General features: G+C 32.3%; 1 protein-coding gene across 1 annotated transcript; it reads right to left on the reverse strand.

Moving 5' to 3' along the window:
• Nucleotides 1-18,195: 18,195 nt before the first annotated feature.
• Nucleotides 18,196-19,340, reverse strand: LOC121223800 (VQ motif-containing protein 22). Its single transcript, XM_041106318.1, has one exon. It carries the CDS (start codon nt 19,252-19,254, stop codon nt 18,529-18,531), a length of 726 nt encoding a protein of 241 aa, XP_040962252.1. The 5' UTR covers nt 19,255-19,340; the 3' UTR covers nt 18,196-18,528.
• Nucleotides 19,341-20,094: the final 754 nt, after the last annotated feature.

Raw genomic sequence — 20,094 nt, forward strand, 5'->3', positions numbered from 1 at the left:
GCATCAAGGTAGCCAACCTATAGAATGTAGCAGAGAAGACAGATGCAATCGGAAGATGACGTGTTTTCAACAATACAGCGTTGACCCCCTCCACTAAGTTTGTGGTCATTTGTCCATAACAAAAGCCCTCGTCAAAACTTTGAGCCCATTGCCACAACTCCATTGTACCCAACCATTATCGGAAAGATGTGTTTGTTTACCCCTCCATGTCACTTTCAAGTCGAATCAATCTTTGGCGAAAAATATGTGGCTCTAACTCGTACGCTGTATACGTATTAAGAAAAAATAAGTTTCAGTAACTCGATAACATAAAACATTACAACTTATATTGAAAAGATAAGGTTATCATTTACCCATTGCCACGACTTGTCTCTTCCAGTCTGCATTATTATAATCTTTATGGAAGTTAGACGCAATGTGACGGATGCAGTAAACGGATCTCCATGGCACACTGGAACGCCTAATTGCTACAATTAAACATTTCCCTCTATCGGAGATGATGCAAATGTTATCGTTGCTAATAACATACCTCCGCAGGTTAGTGAGGAAGAATTCTCAAGATTCCAAGTTCTCCTTATCTACGATGACAACTGCTATCGGGAGCACGTTTCTATTGCCATCTTGAGCAACCGCAATAAGTAGGATCTGTGTATATTTTCCATATAGCCAGGTCCCATCCACCTGCACAAATGGCTTGCAGTAGGGAAATGCCCGCACACATGGATCAAACGTCCAGAACATCCGATGGAAAATCCTTTTTTCCAGCTGTAATTGGTCGTCCGGGCCGTAATAAGGCTTTGTCTGTAACTCAATCACAATCCCCGGTACGTACTCCCACATAGCAGCTATCCATTCTTGTAGCTCGTTATATGATAGAACATAATCCCCATACAATTTCTCCATTTCCATCTGTTTAGCTATTTCGATATGATACTCGATATTAGAATCATGCTTGCATTTCGGCAATCAGTACCGAAACTTTAATGGTCGGCATGTCCTTCACCATTGGCATGATACACGTACAGATAGTTTTCAAATCAAGTTTTCCATAATCTTCTGTCATACGTGTTGATGTGCATGTATGAGGACCAACAAATATTCGTATCTCCCACATCTGCGAACTTTTAATGAATGCAGCTCATACCCACCAATTGCAGCCTTCCGCTGCCTTCCAACACTTCCCAATATATATTGTCGGAGTAGACACTGCGACTTTATAATCCACTAATATGTTCATGCTATACCGTTTTATAGCTAGTACGCACTCATCTTTACTTTCGAATCTTTAGCCTATGAATAACTCCTCATGATTAGAATTTACGAACAGCCGATGAGGATGTACTATTTCAGGGTACTCCGGGAACTCAGCTACATACACTGCATCCGGGTCTATGAGCGACATGTGTGGCCCAGGATTATTGAATAACAAAATACGTTGCATCTAATTCCCGATCGAAGAAGCGTTAATGTTTCCATCGTTATTCACATCTTCATCGTCAATATCATCAGGTACATCGTTTTATAGCCTAGTACGTACTCATCTTTACTTTCGAATCTCTAGCCTATGAATAAATCCTCATGATTAGAATTTACGGACAGCCGATGAGGATGTACTATTTCAGGGTACTCCGGGAACTCAGCTACATACGCTGCATCTGGGTCTATGAGCGACATGTGTGGCCCAAGATTATTGTATAACAAAATACGTCGCATCTGATTCCCGATCGAAGAAGCGTTAATGTTTCCATCATTATTCACATCTTCATCGTCAATATCATCAGGTACATCGTCCACATCGAGATCACTGTCACTATCGACCTCTTCATCATAATGATCGCTACCACCTTCTTCTTCACCACCAACTACATCAATATCGAGTGTAATATTCAATCGATACCGATCCCACCTATAGTCGATTCACTATCAACGTACGATATTGGAGCCACCATCCATGGTTCTTGAGCTCTGTGTTCTTCACCATATGCATTGACATCTTCATTTTCTTCCATACCGGCTAACTCAACAAATAAGTGAACCAGTGCATTCTTGTCACTCTCATTCCCACAATAAAGAGCGACCATTGTCTCCACATCTTCGACATCCACAAGTTTCATTTCGGTGAATTTGATCGGATTTGTCGAAACTGGAAACTTGTAGAAAATTTTTGATATCCTTCTCCCACAAAGTCTAAGAATTTTTGCATTAATCCTTCCTTTCATATCATCCAACAAGACATTTCTATTAAATCTCATTGCTATTTTTTGCCGACATTTAAATATACATCCAACACTTGTTGTCAAGATGAGTCCATCGAAATAAACGCATACAAAAAACTTATCATCCATCTTCAATATTCAATCTGTCAATAAATAAACAAAATCTCAAAAAACAATCTCGAACGGTAAATAAATTACTTAAAAAATTAATGTTTCAATATGCAATTTTTTCATCCTTAAGCTCATACTTTTTCAGATATCATTTTGAACATTAACAACGTTTAACCACTAATCCTAATAACTAACACAATAACAATAATAATAGTTTTATACTCAAAATAACAAACTAACAATAATAATTAGGGTTTTACTAAAAATAATAGCTAACAATAATATAATGTAAAAACTAACAATCATACTAACTAAAATAATAATTAGGGTTTTTACTAATCCTAATAACTAACCATAATAATAATATTAGTTTTTTACTAACAATAATACTAAGTAATAATAATTATTAATAACTAAATCCTAAAAACTAACAATAATAATACTAACTAAAACCATCAATTTGAGTTTTTATTAATCTTAATAACTAACAATAATAACTAAACTAACAACAAAAAATAATAAAAATTATACAAAAAAACATAATAACAAGATAATCCATTATTTTTTTTAAAACTACCTTATTTTTTCTCCTCTTTCTCTCTTTTTCCGGCAGCACCTCCTCTTCCTCCTCCTTCTTCTTCTTCTTTTTCTTTTTCTTTTTTCTTCTTCTTCTCCTTCAGCTGGACGGATGTTGGGTTTATAATACGAGTGGTGCCGCCTGTGGTAGTGGCACATTTAGTGCCGCCTGTGGCATCCCATTTTCCACTGTTTTGTTTTTTTGTATTATTTTGGTAAATAAAAACAGTTAATATTATTTTGGTATTTTTTGTAATATTTTAATAAAAGACCCATAAAAATAATTTATTATGCGCGGTCGACCATATAGTAGAAAAGGTGATCAAGATTGATAATAATAATGATAGCGGTGTAAGGGGGAGATTCGTGCTTATGACAACTTTATTGATTTGAGGAAGCCACTAATTTCATAGATCAAGATTAAGAGTCATCTCCAAATAGTGAATACGAATCACTCACCTAATATATGCTTTAAGTACGATGGATGTGGCCATGAAGAAATTTACCTATCGGTACGCAGTGACAGCTAATGCAGAAATAGTGGCAACAGAGGAGGTGAGACAACCGCTTATACAAAGAGCTATCGCTCTTGGATGGTGGTGGTGGTGGAAAGAAGGGTATGAAAACATGTTGAGAATATTCATTGGTGTTTGTGTATAGTTAGTTAGGAATTAGTTACTTACGTATAATTAGCAGTAGGGTTAGTTATACTTGTATAATTGGCAATAGGGTTAGTTACACTCTTGTGTATATATTTACTACTCTTTTACTTGAATGAATTAACAGTTATTCATTTCAACTTCTTTTTCTTAACATGGTATCAGCCTAAGATCATCTTTCTGATCATCTTCGATCCAGTTTTTCTCCTTCATTTTTCAATGGCTAATCATTCATCTATCTCTATGCCGTTTAGTCATCCTCTTTATTTGTATCCTTCTGACATGCCAGGGATGATTTTGGTTTCTCATCAGCTTACTGGTAATGAAAATTATTGTGTTTGGAGCAGATCTATGCGTATTGCCCTTCTTGCCAAGAATAAGCTAGGGTTCATTGATGGTTCATGCTCTCGTGATAGCTTCGATGCCAATCTCAAGCCTCATTAGGATCGGTGCAACGCTCTCATTCTTTCTTAGATTCTTAATACTATTACTCAAGAACTCTCTGCTGGCATCATTTTTGCGTCCAATGCTGCCACTGTTTGGAAGGATCTTCAGGAACGGTATGATAAAGTTGATGGTTCTCGTATTTACTTTCTTCATCGTGCTATATCCACTCATACACAAGGAAATTCTTTTGTTTCCACTTATTTCACTAAGCTTCGATTACTTTAGGATGAATATGATGTTCTTGTTCCTTCCTCTACATGCGATTGTGATCTTACTCGCAGAACTGTTCAGCTTCAACAACAGCATCTTTTCCAATTTTTGATGGGTTTAAATGAAACTTATTCTAATGTTCGCTCTCAAGTTTTTTTGATGCAGCCTTTACCCACTGTTAATCAAGCTTACTCACTTGTTATGCGTGACGAGACTCAGCGTGAGATTGCATCTCCTTTACCTATCTCTGAGCCTACTGCTCTTCTTAGTCAGCAATCATCAACTTCTTAAGCTCCCAAGAGGCGTTCTGATTTGATCTGTAATTATTGCCAAAAAAAGGGTCATATTCGAGCAGAATGTTATCGATTCAAAGGTTTTCCTACTGACTTCAAGTTCACCAAGAAGAAATCACCAACTGTCAATCATGTTGTTGCCACTTCTTCTGATTCTTCTGATCTGCTTGCACCACCATCATCCGTTATTTCTGCTCCAACATTTACTACTGAACAGTATCAACAACTCTTGAATCTATTAAACAAGGAACCGTCTGTGCAAGCTGTTGCTCACATGGCAGGTACATCCTATGCATCGGATCCGATCCATTGGATCTTTGATACTGGGGCTTCCAATCACATGACTCATGCTTTTAATTCTTTAATTCAACCTGTTGCATGTGCTAACAACTCTTTTGTTAACTTGCCTACTGGTAACACAACCACCATCACTCATATTGGTAATCACAACCTTGCACCTCATTATACCATCAAAGATGTTCTTTACGTGCCTTCTTTTAATTTCAATCTCCTCTCTATTTCAAAACTCACCAAGGATCTTAACTGTTTTGTTTCCTTTTATCCAACCTTTTGTATTTTGCAGGACCTTTGCAGTGGAAGGATGATGGGGATTGGTAAAGAACAAGATGGCATCTATCTCATTCTCCCTCAAACATCCCAACTCTTCCTTATCCCCTAGTCTCTTTTCCTGTACAACCCTTTGCTGTTACTTCTCTTTCTGTTTCTAAGCATGTTGATTATTCTCTATGGCATGCTAGACTTGGTCACACATCTTTTTCAACAATGAATAAACTACCTTTTTTACATCATAGTTCTGTGCATTCTCCTGACATTCATACTTGTCCTGTATGTCCATTGGCAAAACAAACACGATTACCATTCCCACACAGTACTTCCAAGAAACGAACACCTTTTACCCGTATTCATGTTGATCTTTGGGGTCCTTATCGAATTTCCACTCATTCTGGCCATCGATATTTTTTAACACTTGTTGATGACCACAATCGGATGACATGGATTTATCTTTTGAAACTTAAGAGTGATGCATTTCTTTACCTTAAACAGTTCATCACATTAGCCAAAACTCAGTTTTCTGGGATAGTTCAAGTTGTTCGAAGTGATAATGGTCATGAATTTTTCACCAAAGAAGGCACTTCTTTTTTTCACTCCCTTGGAATCATTCATCAATCATCGTGTGTCATCACACCACAGCAGAACGGTGTGGCTGGACGAAAACACCGCCACCTTTTAGATATTGCCTGCACATTGAAATTCCAATCGCACATCCCTGTCAAATTTTGGGGCGAATGCGTCCTTACTGCTTGTTACTTGATCAATAGATTGCCATCCGTTGTGCTTGGCTGGAAAACACCGTTTGAAATGTTGCATAAAAGGCCACCAAATCTTTCGCATCTCAGAACATTTGGTTGTCTTTGCTATGTTACAGTTACCAATTTTCATGACAAGTTCTCTCCCAAAGCAATACCATCCATCTTTATGGGTTATTCTAAAGTACAAAAAGGATACATACTGTTTGATCCTGTGTCACACAATTTTTTTGTCAGTCGCGATGTCATATTTCATGAGTCCATTGTTCCTTTTAAAACACCACCCAAAGATCAACCAATTTTTCCCTTGGACGTAAATGCTTTTGGATTCTTGCATGATCCTGATTTTCTTATTATCGCCCCATCCACACCACCACCACCTTCCTTACCTATTTCTTATATTTCTCCTGCACCACCACCATATCATTTACCCTCTAATCCTTCTAGTAGAAGTACCAGAACCACTAGACAACCTGCCTGGATGCAAGATTACATTTGTCCTAATTCATACCTCTCTTCATCATCTTCTCCTGCTGCACAAGGTCAGTATTCTATCTCTAACTTTATCACCTATCATCATTTACCCTTACATACTCAATGCTTTGCTGCTTCCATATCTCATACCTCTGAACCTCGTACCTACCAAGAGGAAATTAAACATAATTGTTGGAAGGGTGCTATGCAACAGGAAATTCAAGCATTAGAAGCTAACTCCACTTGGGAGATTGTTTCACTTCCGCCAGGAAAACATCCCATTGGTAGCAAATGGGTCTTTCGCATTAAGTACCATTCTGATGGATCTATTGAACATCATAAGGCTAGATTAGTAGCAAAAGGCTATAGCCAAAAAGAAGGTATTGACTTTCAGGACACTTTTTCACCGGTTGTCAAGCAGGTTACAGTCAAAGTCATTGTTGCTCTTGCTGCTCTATATGACTGGCCTCTTATTCAAATGGATGTTTATAATGCTTTTCTTCAAGGTGACCTTCATGAAGAAGTTTATATGACCTTACCTCAGGGCTTTGACACTCCAGGAAGCAATCATGTATGTAGACTGCTTAAATCTCTTTATGGATTAAAACAGGCTTCAAGACAATGGAATTTGAAACTCAGTGAGGCTCTCATCAACGCTGGTTATGTTCAAAGTAGGCATGATTACTCTATGTTCATTAAATCGTCCGGTAGTAAGATTGTAATCATGTTTATCTATGTTGATGATCTCTTGATCACTGGGAATGATAAGTCCTTGATTGATGACTTGCAAGCAACTCTCCATCAGAATTTCAAAATAAAGAACTTGGGTACTCTTAAGTACTTTCTTGGCATTGAAGTTGCACGATCAAAGGAAGGTATCATCATGAATCAGCGAAAGTATGCTCTTGAACTTATTGCTGATCTTGGTTTGACCAACGCAAAACCTGCGTATACATCATTGGAGCAGAATTTAAAGTTGACAAGTTTCGAATATGATGCTGCCCTAGACGTATACGATGACAATGATGCATTAGCAGATGCAGGTGTATACCAACGACTAATTGGGTGACTCTTATATCTCACCAACACTAGACCAGATATTGCCTTTGGAATCCAGCACCTTAGCCAGTTTATGCACAAGCCAAAACAAGAACATTATGAAGCTACCTTGCGTATTGTACGATACATCAAGAAAAATCCTGGCCATGGTATTGTTTTTTCAGCTACAGGTACAACTGACATTCAAGCCTATTGTGACTCTGATTGGGCCTCATGTAACATGACTAGGAAGTCAGTCACAGGATATTGCGTTAAGTTGGGAAATTCCTTGGTTTCCTGGAAATCCAAGAAACAGAACACAGTGTCCAGATCATCTGCAGAAGCCGAATACAGAAGTATGGCCACTACTGTCGCAGAATTGGTTTGGCTAAAAGGCTTATTAACTGAGTTGGGAATCCAAGTTTCAAAGCCTATGTTGTTACACTGTGATAATCAAGCTGCCTTCCAAATAGCTTCGAATCCAGTCTTTCATGAACGGACAAAGCACATCGAAATAGATTGTCACTTTGTTCGCGAGAAAATTCAAAAAGGGGACGTGGAAACAAAACAAATTTCAACAAATGAGCAGATGGCTGATTTGCTTACTAAAGGATTAAGCATCTCCCAGCACAAATACTTAGTATCCAAGTTGGAAATGAAAGATATTTTTTATCCTCCAACTTGAGGGGGCATGTTAAGAATATACATTAGTGTTTGTGTATAGTTAGTTAGGAATTAGTTACTTACGTATAATTAGCAGTAGGGTTAGTTACACTCTTGTGTATATATTTACTACTCTTTTACTTGAATGAATTAATAGTTATTCATTTCAACTTCTTTTTCTTAACAAAGCAAACCAGGAAATGATCAAACATGGAAACTTCTATTCAAGGTGGGAAGGAATGGTTGTTCCAGATTTGAAGTGTTGAATAAGGTGCAATAGAATAATGTAGATTTAATTTCAGGAATAGGAAGTTTGACCACATAGCCAGTTTGTGAATTGGGTCAAAGAAAAGAATTGTTTAATAAAGGTCAATTTGAATAACAAGTAGGGAAATGGCCTAGAATGGAACCCGACATCAACTAATGGATAGTCCACTCTATGAAACGACCTTAATCAAAGAATCCGAAGGCCTTTTGTCTATTAAAGAAAACTCTCCTAAGGCTTTCTTTACTGCAATTCAAAGACTCACGTGTGGAGACTAGCTTAAATCAAGAGAGACATATGGTGGTGACAGTTGAAGAAACTTCAAACGCAAATATTATGGCAGTCGATAACAACTTGGATTGTGAGGAAAAGATAAGGGTGCGCCAGACGGGTTTGTGATGGTCATTCCCCCATTCAAGAATAAAGATGAGCTGTGACAAATTCGAGAAGAGGTGAAAGGGAAAGGAGTCAGGTAAGGCTCAACGTGAACCAGAATGTGTCACTTAAAGAAGTGATGGAGGCGATTGTCAAGGGGCTTCAAGTCCAAACGTCAATAGAATGGGCAGAGACTTGACAATGAAGGCAGCTTGGGCATTGCTCAATAAAGCTCGTTAATCCATCTTCTTGATTATTGATGAATTTTACTGCTATAGTTTAGAACACTCAAGGTTGGAGACACCCTAGATCGAACAAAATAGTGAAGGAGTATTAAGGCAAAAGGATTTTCTAGGGGAACTTAGGTAGGTTGGAGAGATACAGTGCCGATTGGTGTACTAGTAAAGCACGAGCAGATTATCCATATGAGGATTGTATGTGCAACTTGTTGGTCTTTATTTCTCTTCATAGTGAATGTTGCAACGGTGATAGATTATATGATTAGGGGACAAATGACATATTTGTCTTCAAAACTGGATCAGATCGAGAACATATTTCATGAAAAATCACCCTACACATCACCCAACCTATTATAAGGTAATTCGAAAATTATGGAATTAATATTTATTAAAATGTATGAATTGGTTTGTTGGTGAATCTGGACGTGTTATTGTTTTGGACCCTTTACTTTTAATGGTGTTGTAGGCTTTTGGAACTTGTAACTGGGCCATGTTATCATTTTGGCCCTCAATAAAAGTTATCTCATCCAGAATAATGACAAAAAATCTATACAATAAAACACGTTTTTTAAAATCCATTTAAATCAAAATTGTCAGGTTTTCAATTTGGTATGTGAAGTTAGAAGCCATTGTTATATCAATAATTAACTTTTTTGGTCATAATTGAAAATTTGATGCACTTATTAAATTGATATCGAGAGTGAAACTATACCCAGTTCAATTGAAAAATGCCTATATATTCATTTTAAAAAGTAAATTTTATTAGGGTTAATATATTTTTTGTCCCTTATATTTGTTTATTTCTTTTTAATTGGTATTTAATTTTGTTTTTGGACCCAGTTAATACTTGAACTTATATTTTATCAATTAGATTGGTACCTTCATACTAATATCATTAGTTTATGGTAATATGGCACTTCTAGCCAAGCCCGTAGTGCACGTGGCAAACATAAATTAATAAAAATTTAAAAAAACTTTTAAAATATATAAATTAATAAAAAATAATTTTTTTGCACCAAGAATGAACGTACCATTTGTCCAGGTTTATTTCGATTTTTTTTAGTAATTTTATATATTTTTATTTTTATAAATATTATGTTATTTATATTATTATTGTTATTATAAAATTAAAAATATATACAATTTTAAAATATATAAATTAATAAAATAATAATAAATTTTACATCAAGAATGAATCTAGAAAGGTGGTTTTCTAAATTCAAATGTATTTGTCCAGATTCATTTTAGACGTGCTTTTTAGTTCTTTTATATATTTATATAAGATTATAAGTTTTTTAAATATATATTATAATTTTTATAAATTTTTATTTTATTTATCAATTTATTTATTTTTAAGATTTTCTATTTTTTTTAATTTATATTGCCACGTGGTATATTGAGAGGTTGTCGTGTGATACTACCATATTGGTTATCATGCGGTACCAACCTGATTAACAAAATACAAGTTCAAGTAAAAATTAGGAACCAACTAGGTGCAAATAAGTTCAATGAGGTTTTAACCAACAACCTGTGAATTTAAAATCTTCAATTTTACTACTTAGTTCCCAATAAAATTTTAATAAATCTATATTTGTTATATAATATTTTTTTTACCGACGTCATTATTGGATTTGTAAAATTATATGTTGATTTAAAGGCTAAATAACATATATAAGGCTGTGTTTGTTTACCTATAAAATATTTTACGGAAAATATTTTCATTCTTTTCCACTGTTTGTTTGGTGGAAAATGATTTCCTATTGTAAAATCATTTCAAGAACACGGGAAAAGAAGCCTTTATTTTAGGAAAACGTCTTACCCTTTTCATTTGGTAAGACATTTTCCAAAAATTTTCTCCTCACCTGCAAACAAAACCTCTTCCCCTTCCTCCTTCCTTCCCACCTCGATTTAATGCTTGCCGCCAGCCAACAACGGTTCTCAGCACCAGTCGCCAACGTGGATCTTTGATTTACCCCTTCTCACCTTTCGTTGTCGAAATCTGCAATACACTAGTTGGCGACAGCATTCATCTTCCTCTCTCGAAGGTAAAAAAGACTGAAACTTTCATGGATAGTTTATTGGGAAAAAAATGAAAAAAGAAAAAAAAACTCAACCTGGAAAGCAGAAGAGGCCGTCCCAAAAATGAAGCCCTTTGGGAAACGGGCTCTGCTAATATTTTGTGAAGACCCAGCCTGGATTCCCAAAACTAGTAACAATGTAATAATTGGCAAAGCAATGGCCTTTAGCACCAAGTCTTTAATTCGACTATTACAAAAAATTGATATGAGAAAGAGTGTGAGAGAGAGATATGGAGAAAGATTTGGGTTTGGGTTAGGGTTAACGATTATTTATAAAGGAAATGTGCAGAAAATAAAGAAAGAGGTTGTTAAGAAAAAAAGAGAGTTTTATCGTTGATTTTAGCATAAGTTTACGTTTGTTTGTTGGTCTGTAGATGTATTTTGATTCAATTGAATAATAGTGTTTAATTTTGTGTCCTAGGTAATCAAAATTTCATACCAAACATGTCAGTTGTTTTTCATGGCCTAATCTACAAATTCAAATAGAGAAGTTAAGGAAAAAGATAATGAAAAAAAGGAGGGTTATTTGTTATTCCACTTCAATCAAATGTTATTGGGTCTAGATATTCATATACATGGATGAGTTTAGTTCAAGAAAATGGATGACATGTATTGCTTGATGCAACTGCAGTAGGTGCTAAAGAAATGGAGACTTTAAGGCTTTCATTGTTTGATCCTGATTTCCATATTTGTTCATTTTTTGGGGTTTTTTGTGAAAACCCATCAGTGTTTTGCTGCTTGTTTATCAAGAAATCCATTGGTTTATCTGTTTTGAAAGGTTCAACCATTAATCTTTGGATCGTGAGCCTTGTTCCACAATTGAAGCTTGAAGCACCCAAAGGAAAGTCATCCTATTAAAAATTTCATCCATTTCTACTATTAAAAATTAACCCCTATATTTCACAATGAGGCATACGTGGCACGCTACGTGTAATTATTTGGTTATTCTATTAGCAATTCCAACTTTTTAACAGAAGAAATGTATGAAATTTTTAATAAAAAGAATTAGTTTTCTCTTTAATATAACGTGTAGGGACTATGTAATAGCCTGTTTTTCATTAGTTTCAAGACCATAATTCTAATAAGCCAATATTATTAAATACACTTATTAATATTTTACTAAATAATATTTTTGTTCCCAACAAAAGTTTAGCATGGTTGGCAAATTTTTTACTTTTGAGTCATTATTACTCAAATTAAAATTTCATCATACTCAATTGCGTTCACTTGAGTCATTCATCTTATCATGTGTAATTGTATATGTATAGATTTTAATCTAAATAATTTTTTTATGTTTTTTTCATCTATGCTTTGTAATAATTTATTTGGGTAAAATTTATATATATGACGATTTTTTTAAAAAAATATTCAGAGAAATAAGTCAAATTTTTTCATATTTAGGGAAATAAACCAATTTTGAAGAGAGAAATATAAAACGCATCCTACAGGAAGTGTTTTCAACTGAAAGCACGTCCTTGGGGTGTCGCTTTCTGAAAACGCTTTCTACAAAACGTGTTTTCTTTTGTGACATCAGTTTCTTTGATCAGAGAGTTAAATGTTAGTAGTTTTGTTCTTGAGTCTCGAGTTTGATTTCTCTCCTACTCACTTTTGTATTTTTTTTATTTCATGTTGCTTTAAACATCTTTCTTATTTTTAATTAATATTTTTAATGCATTAGCTCCTCTAGTTAGATGGTTAAATAATAGTAATTTCATCATTGAGTCCCAAGTTTGATTTCTTTTTTAAGCTCATTTGTATTTTTTTTATTTCATATTGTTTCAAGTTTTTTTTAATTAATAAATATATTATTTTCAAGTTTTTTATTTTTAATTAATAACACTTTTATTTATAAAATCAAATAATAAATATGTAATTATATAATAAATATATATTATATATATCATTATGTTAAAAATATTTAAAATTCATAACTACTTTATTTATATAAATAAATTAATAATTATATAATAAAAATATTTTTTTATATTTATCATTATGTTAAATATATTTTATTTTTAAAAAAACATCAACTAATTTTTATATATATTTTATATATAATATTTATATGTCAAATATTTATTTTCTCCACCTATATTATGGGCATGGTGATTTCTAATATTATAAAATCAAATAATTATGTCAAATATCATTATTATTTTAATATTAAAATATTTCAAATATCGTTGTTTTTTCATCTACATTGTGTGTATGATATTTTAAATATTTTTATATGTGAAATATTTCAATTAATTAGTTCAAAATATCATTATGTTTATGTGTGAAATATTTCAAATACTCATACAAAAATATACGATACTAAAATTTACTGCACTCATGATATAGATTGAAAAATAAGTATAACACATATAAAAATATATTTACTAAAAATAATGATATTTGAAATAATTATTGGATTTTATAAATAAAATAGTTATTAATTAAAAATAAAAAAACTTGAAAAAATATACTTATTAATTAAAAATTAAAAAAATTGAAACAACATTAAATAAAAATTATAAATGTGTTTAGAAAAGGATTGAACATGGGATTTAAGGATAAAATTACTACAATTTAATCATCTAACTAAAGGAGTTAATACATTAAAAATATTAATTAAAAATAGAAAAAAAGTTTAAAATAATATGAAATAAAAAATATAAATATGAGTAGAAGAATAGTCAAACCCAAGACTCAAGGATAATATCACTAACATTTAATCAATTGACCAAAAAAGCTAATATATTAAAAGAAAATGGTTTTTAGAAAGTACGTCCTATAGGCATACTTTTTGCCACCTCATTTGAATTTTTTTTCAAAATCGATCTCTATCTCTATACATTAAAAAATGGACTAAAATCCTAAATAATTAACATTAGGGGTGTGCAAATTTTGGATAAAACTGAATTAATTCGGTTAATCAGTCGGGGGTCGGTTCATAATTTTTTGGAAGTTCGGTTAATAGTTAATTCGGTTCGAAATCAGTCGGTTAACTGAATTAACTGAATTTAATAAATAATATTATAATATATAAGTATTCGGTTGGTTCGGTTAATTTTTTTGGAAATATAAATTAATCGGTCGGTTAAGTCGGTTAATTTTTGACATGTTTTATACTTGTTTTAACCAAAAATAATAAAAAAAAAATTTTGGTTAATTCGGTTAATCGACCGAATTAACCGAAAAAATTCTGTTCAGTTAACAGTTAAAGGTTTAAAAGAGTCGATGAACTCGATTAATGATAATTCGGGTCAGTTAAATAGTTGGTTAACCGATTGAACACCCCTAATTGACATATTCTTCTAATTTAATTACTTGAAAAGTATTTTTTTCTAATGAGACAGAGGTTTGACCGAGCAGCGCCAATCATGTATTTGTATAAATATACGTGCTTGACAATTGACATGACATAGTTACTGTAGTAATGTTGAAATTAAGGTGCAGCTTAATCATGCTTCTTTTACCATTTAAGCACTTAATTTGAATATAATGTAGTGAAGCCCTCTGTTTTTAATTCTCATTATTTTTCAAAATTTGTAAACATTAGCCTAAATTTGACTTTGTCAATTCCAATTTCTGCTTTTGATGTCAATTGGGTCCCATTACACGTTTTGGTTCACCCCCTCTTCCCATCTCATTTCACTCTCACTTGCGTCTTTTTCCTTCCATTTTGATTTCTTATTCCACCTTTTTCCTTTGTTCTTTTATACATTTGCTTCATCCATGTCTATAAATCACTTGTAGGTTTATGTTTTGGGTTATTAAATTATTTAAAAAATTTTATTTAAGTCATCAGATTATTAAACTTCTTTTAAAGTTCAACTAGTGAACTCTAAGCGACGATCTGATAATAAGGTCAGTGAATCAATATCCACCGATGAGTAAAAGAATCCGAGTCGATCTAACCATCATTGTTGTAGGTCAGAGAAAAAAGCTGTTAGGGTTTTGGCTCGTAAATTCTTAATGCTCAAAATTATTTCATAAAAAAAAATTGAACTGTAGAAAAGGAGAATGAAAGGTTTCTATTAGTACAGACGATGCAAGCAGAGAAGACCATACAAAACAATTTTAACAGCCTAATGACTTAAATGAAAACTTTTGAATAATTTAGTGATCATTTTGTAATTTTTTAAAGTTGAGCGACCAAAACGTAAACCTACTAATAATTTAATGACCTTGAGTGTAATTTACTCTAAATATTAATTAGAATCATTAAACTAGTTTTTTTTCGTTTAGTACATAATTTATTGAATTTAAAAAATAATTTATTGATTGAATTTTATACAATTTTTTATATATTTTTAAATTTGATACATATAAATATTGGTTAAGAACTACTTAGAATTTACATTTGCTATGTTTTCTTTTTAAACCCTACATTTGCTACATTATTTTTATGAGTTAATTATATTATATGTCGGCTCAAATTTTAAATTGCTTTTATAAATTTCAAACTATTTTGATAGTGTTATCAAAGCATCAATCTTATATTAATGAGGTTGTATTAAATATATATTATATCAATTAGGTTTTTTTAATGTAAGGCGTCGAAAATAAAAAAAAAATTGTATTTTAGGTACTATCGTTGATAACCATTTTTATTTTGGTCACCTATAGTTAATTTAATATTCATTTTAGTTGCACAATTTTAATAATTTTTTTTGATCACTTATTTTATCTTTATAATTTTCTTTTTAGTTTTTCAGTAAAAGGGAAGAAGTTGAGGTTTACAAGAAATTACCTGAATTTTTACAATGGTTATATTTTTAATTTCTTTTATTGTTTAGAGTTAATTTTAGTTGTTCCTAGAAAAACTAGAGTTTTACTGGAAATTGTTTGGTTTTTATAAGAAAAAGCCTGATTTTTTACAAGGAAAAAGCATTATATATTTTTAATTTCCTTTATACACTTTTTAGATTAATTTTAGTGTTTTTTAATAAAAGGAAAATATTTGGAGTTTTACAAAGATTTACCTGGATTTTTACAGGGAAAAACCAATGTAACTTTTTAACTTCCTTTTTGTTTTTAGAACCATATGTTTTACAAGGAACCACATGAGCTTTTATAGGGAAATACTTGAGTTTGTATGGGGAAATCATTTTATCTTTTTAATATCCTTTATTTTTTAGATTTAATTTTTACTTTTTTCTAATTAAAAAAAAGAGAGAAAAACTTGAGTTTTTATCTGAAAAATCTAGGTTTTTACAATTAATTGAGCTACAAGGAAAATTTTGGATTTCATCTATGTACTTAAATCATTCAATTCCCCTTAAAAATTCAAGTTTTTTTTTTTAAAAAAAAATATACGATTAATTCTTAAAAGGCATAGACTAGAATGAAAATTTATTAAAGTTGAGGACTAAAATAAGTGTAAAATAACATTGCCTAACCACAAATTAACTGTGGATGACCAAAATGGTTGTTAACGGTAATGCCTACAAAGTAAAATTTCTATTTTTGGTGATAAAAATAAAATTTATAAAAGTTGGATGACTAACCATATAATTTACCTTTAAATATTTTACTGTACATATTTTTTTTTCATTCTAAAATATGTTATAAATATTCGTTTCAGTATAGCTCTTTTTTTTTAATATCAAAATTTAATGTTAAAATAATTTCAAGTGATATATATATATATGCAATATATGAATACACTTTAATTTATACCCATAATATAATGAAAAAAAAGTGAATTATACGTCTTCACAATTTTGAGTTAACATGCAATTTAATTTTTAAATGTATTCATATAACAAGTTTGATCAAAAGACCTTGCCGATTAATTCAAATGTTTGTTAATAATAAAGATTATTAAAAAAATCTATTTTTTAGGATATTTATTTGATATACTGATAGTGGGAAGTTTAAAACTTCATAAACAAGGTTGATATTTTATCATATGTCATTAAGTTGAATTAAAAAAAGGGGAGTATTTAGTAAACTGATAGTATGTTTTTTTTTATTTTATTCCATAAGTAGACTTGAAAAATTTATACGCGTCTCTTTTTTTTTAAATATCTTACTATAACTCCATAAAACACTTGTCAACCCCTAATCCTACTTGCGTAGTTTAAAAACTTTTACCGTCAACATACTAAATATTTTTCCTTTTAAAAGAATAAATAAATAAATAATAAAAATATGACAAAATCTAAACTTATTTGTGGAATAAAAATATTTCAAATATACGCAATACATCACATTCTTAATTGGAATATATTAAACGTTTTAATGTAATTTTTTTTAAATTTTAATTATACTCAAATATTATAAAACTTTGGTGGTAATAATATTTCCATCAATCATATTGAAATGGTAACATTGGAAACACCAAAAGCCACCTAAAAGTTAAGTATGTAATATTTTTAATTAACTTAAGGGTAAATTATAAAATAGTCACTTTTGTTTCCTTCAAATTACATTTTAGTCACTTATATTTGAAATGTTACGTTTTGGTAACTTATGTTATTGTCTTGTAACATTTTAGTCACTGAGTGTTAATTGTCATTAACAGTGTAACAGTAAGCTGATGTGTCACATTAAATCATCATTTCAAACGAAAATTTTAAGTTAAATTATACAATTGGTCCCTATATTTTTTTTCGTTTTGAGAAATTTAATTTTTTCTTTTACATTAAAAGAGATGGAGAAGGGAGAAAAAATAGAGAGAGAAGCAGAAGAGAATGAAAAAAAAAAGAAGGGAAAGTTAAAAGAATATAAAAGAATAAAGTGCTTAAAATGAAAAAATTTCGGGGATCAATTGTATAGTTTAACCTAAAATTTTTGTTTGAAATGATGATTTAACGCGTCACGTCAGCTTACTGTTACACTGTTAACCACAATTAACGGTTTAGTGACTAAAATGTTATAACATGTTAATGTAAGTGACTTAAACGTAAGGAAAACAAAAGTGACTATTTTAATAGTTTAAAGATGATGGTATTTAAAATAAATGAAGAGTATAATATTCTAAAAGATTTCTTTTCACAACTAGTAATGATAATTTATAAATATATGTCGTATTTTTGTTTTGTTCAACAAAAGAAGTAATGTAAATCGTATTTTGCACCATCAGTTTGTATTATTCCTTTGGACATATGTATAATTTGTACTTAAAAATAAAGGATTTTAAGAAATTGATCACGTTTTCTTTTGAGTCACATCCGATTTGAAATTGATATAATAATGTAATTAGAACATGCATTCTCGCCGGAAAAGCTTACTTTCACACGTAGAACCACAGCAGATTTTTCATTTATTTTTCAAAGGAAGAAGAAAACATATGAAAAACTAGATAGCTAATATTATAAAATTGCTGAAACTGGGTTTACCATAGCAGTAGGCCCCTGGTTTTTGAAAACAACAATCCTTCACCCCCCATTAATTTAATCGCTATAAATTAAAAACCCCCCACTCCAAACGTTTGGAATTGGATTGGCATAAAAAGAAAAAGAAATAAATAAAAAAAAGGAAAATATTTACATTGGTCAAATGTTTAATTTCTCCCTAAGACAAGTCAGTACCTAACATTCTGCTTTATGTCCCTCTCATTAATCTCAAAACATGAGCCTAGGGTTACTCCTATTGTCATTGGATGACGAAGTTGATGTTCTAGAGGCTGGAACCTGTGACGAAGCATCCGACCCTTGCATGTTCACACCACCACCAACACCTAGTCTTTGAAAAAAAAGCTCCCCCGGCGCTGGGCTATTATCATTGCTGTTCAATGAAAACATCAACGGCTGGTTTTGGTGGTGAATTAATTGATTTTGATGCTGCTGCTGTTGTTGATATTGCAAGTGAAAACCAGTGGGAGGAAGCATGAGAGGGTTATTAGGGTTACTATTATGGGGTTGATGACGGGTTCCGAACCCGTACCCGAAATTTGGCCCGCCATGGTGAGGAGCTCCCCCTGCAAAAGGAGCACTGGGACCGCCAGTGAATTGTTGAACCATGGCTCGGAAATTGGTGGTATCCGTGTTGAGCAAGGTAGTAGGGGTTCGCCTCGAAGCCCGTGATCGTCTTCGGACTGGCTTCCCGACGCGCCCTTCGGGGCTCAAATGACCACCGCTTGAACCACCACCTAGTCCCGACCCTAACGAGCTCAAGGGAGCGCTGCTGGAGGTGACAGTTGGAGTGGTGAGGACGGCGGTGTCGGAACCTTGGTCGCCGAACACCGATTCGGACGTCAAAAGACGAACGCGGTTCGGTATTTCCTGGTTAGAAAGAGCATGATCGTAAAACTGCGGCCAGTCAGTGGGAGTAGACATGGTCTCACTCATGTCCCGGGCGCAAAAAAGCAGATAAAAATATAGGAGAAATAGTATTCTTTTCTCTTTTGTAAGAAGGGAAAGAAGAGAGCTTAAGTTGAAGGTATTTATGGTGGCCTGGAAGGTGGTCAATGGGAGAATATTGGGGAAATCAGGGCCGTTGATATCGGTTAAAAGAATGTATCAACAAGGAGGGCACGTGGGGGAAATGGCGGAAACAGGCGTTCTGGAAGTGGGGATAGTTTCGTCGAAGGCAGCAAAACAAATTGTTATCATGACGACGTCATCCATTCAATAACCACGTCAGCTTATGACCTCTTAATTTGTGGTTTGGTGGAAAATGAAGACTTTGGGTTTGCACGTCGGTCTTCAAACATGTAATAAAACCTTTCTACCAAGTGGAAACAGGAAACATCCTAGGTTCCTTCTTTTTCTTATTCAAATCTTGTTTATTTTTTAAAAACATTAATAAAGATAAATATAAAAAATTTAATTATATTATCTTTCAGATTTTGTATTTAATATAAATATTTATATTTGTTTGTTAGCGTGTATTTTGTTTAGAAAAGTTATAAAGGAATTAAAAATTAGTGAATATAAAATGTTTCAATTTGGATAGACAATACTCTTTTCATTTTCACTCCATAGAAATTTCAAAGTTAGACCTTTCTTTTTCTTTTCAATTCCTAGAACCCGACAATGGAAGTAGAAGACTTAAGGAAAATGTATGTTCAATTAAATAATTTCTTACATATCTATACCGCTTTATATTTGTACCCCCAAAAATCTATATATATATATATATGTAAATTATTGTTTTTTACTTTTTTCACATTATATAAAAAGATTTAT

Source organism: Gossypium hirsutum, chromosome D11, assembly GCF_007990345.1.
Source record: "Gossypium hirsutum isolate 1008001.06 chromosome D11, Gossypium_hirsutum_v2.1, whole genome shotgun sequence".
Taxonomy (NCBI): Eukaryota; Viridiplantae; Streptophyta; class Magnoliopsida; order Malvales; family Malvaceae; genus Gossypium; species Gossypium hirsutum.

Bases quoted from the DNA above. Each gene is read 5' to 3' on its own strand.
- LOC121223800 (XM_041106318.1), bottom strand. From the start codon at position 19,254: ATGAGTGAGACCATGTCTACTCCCACTGACTGGCCGCAGTTTTACGAT.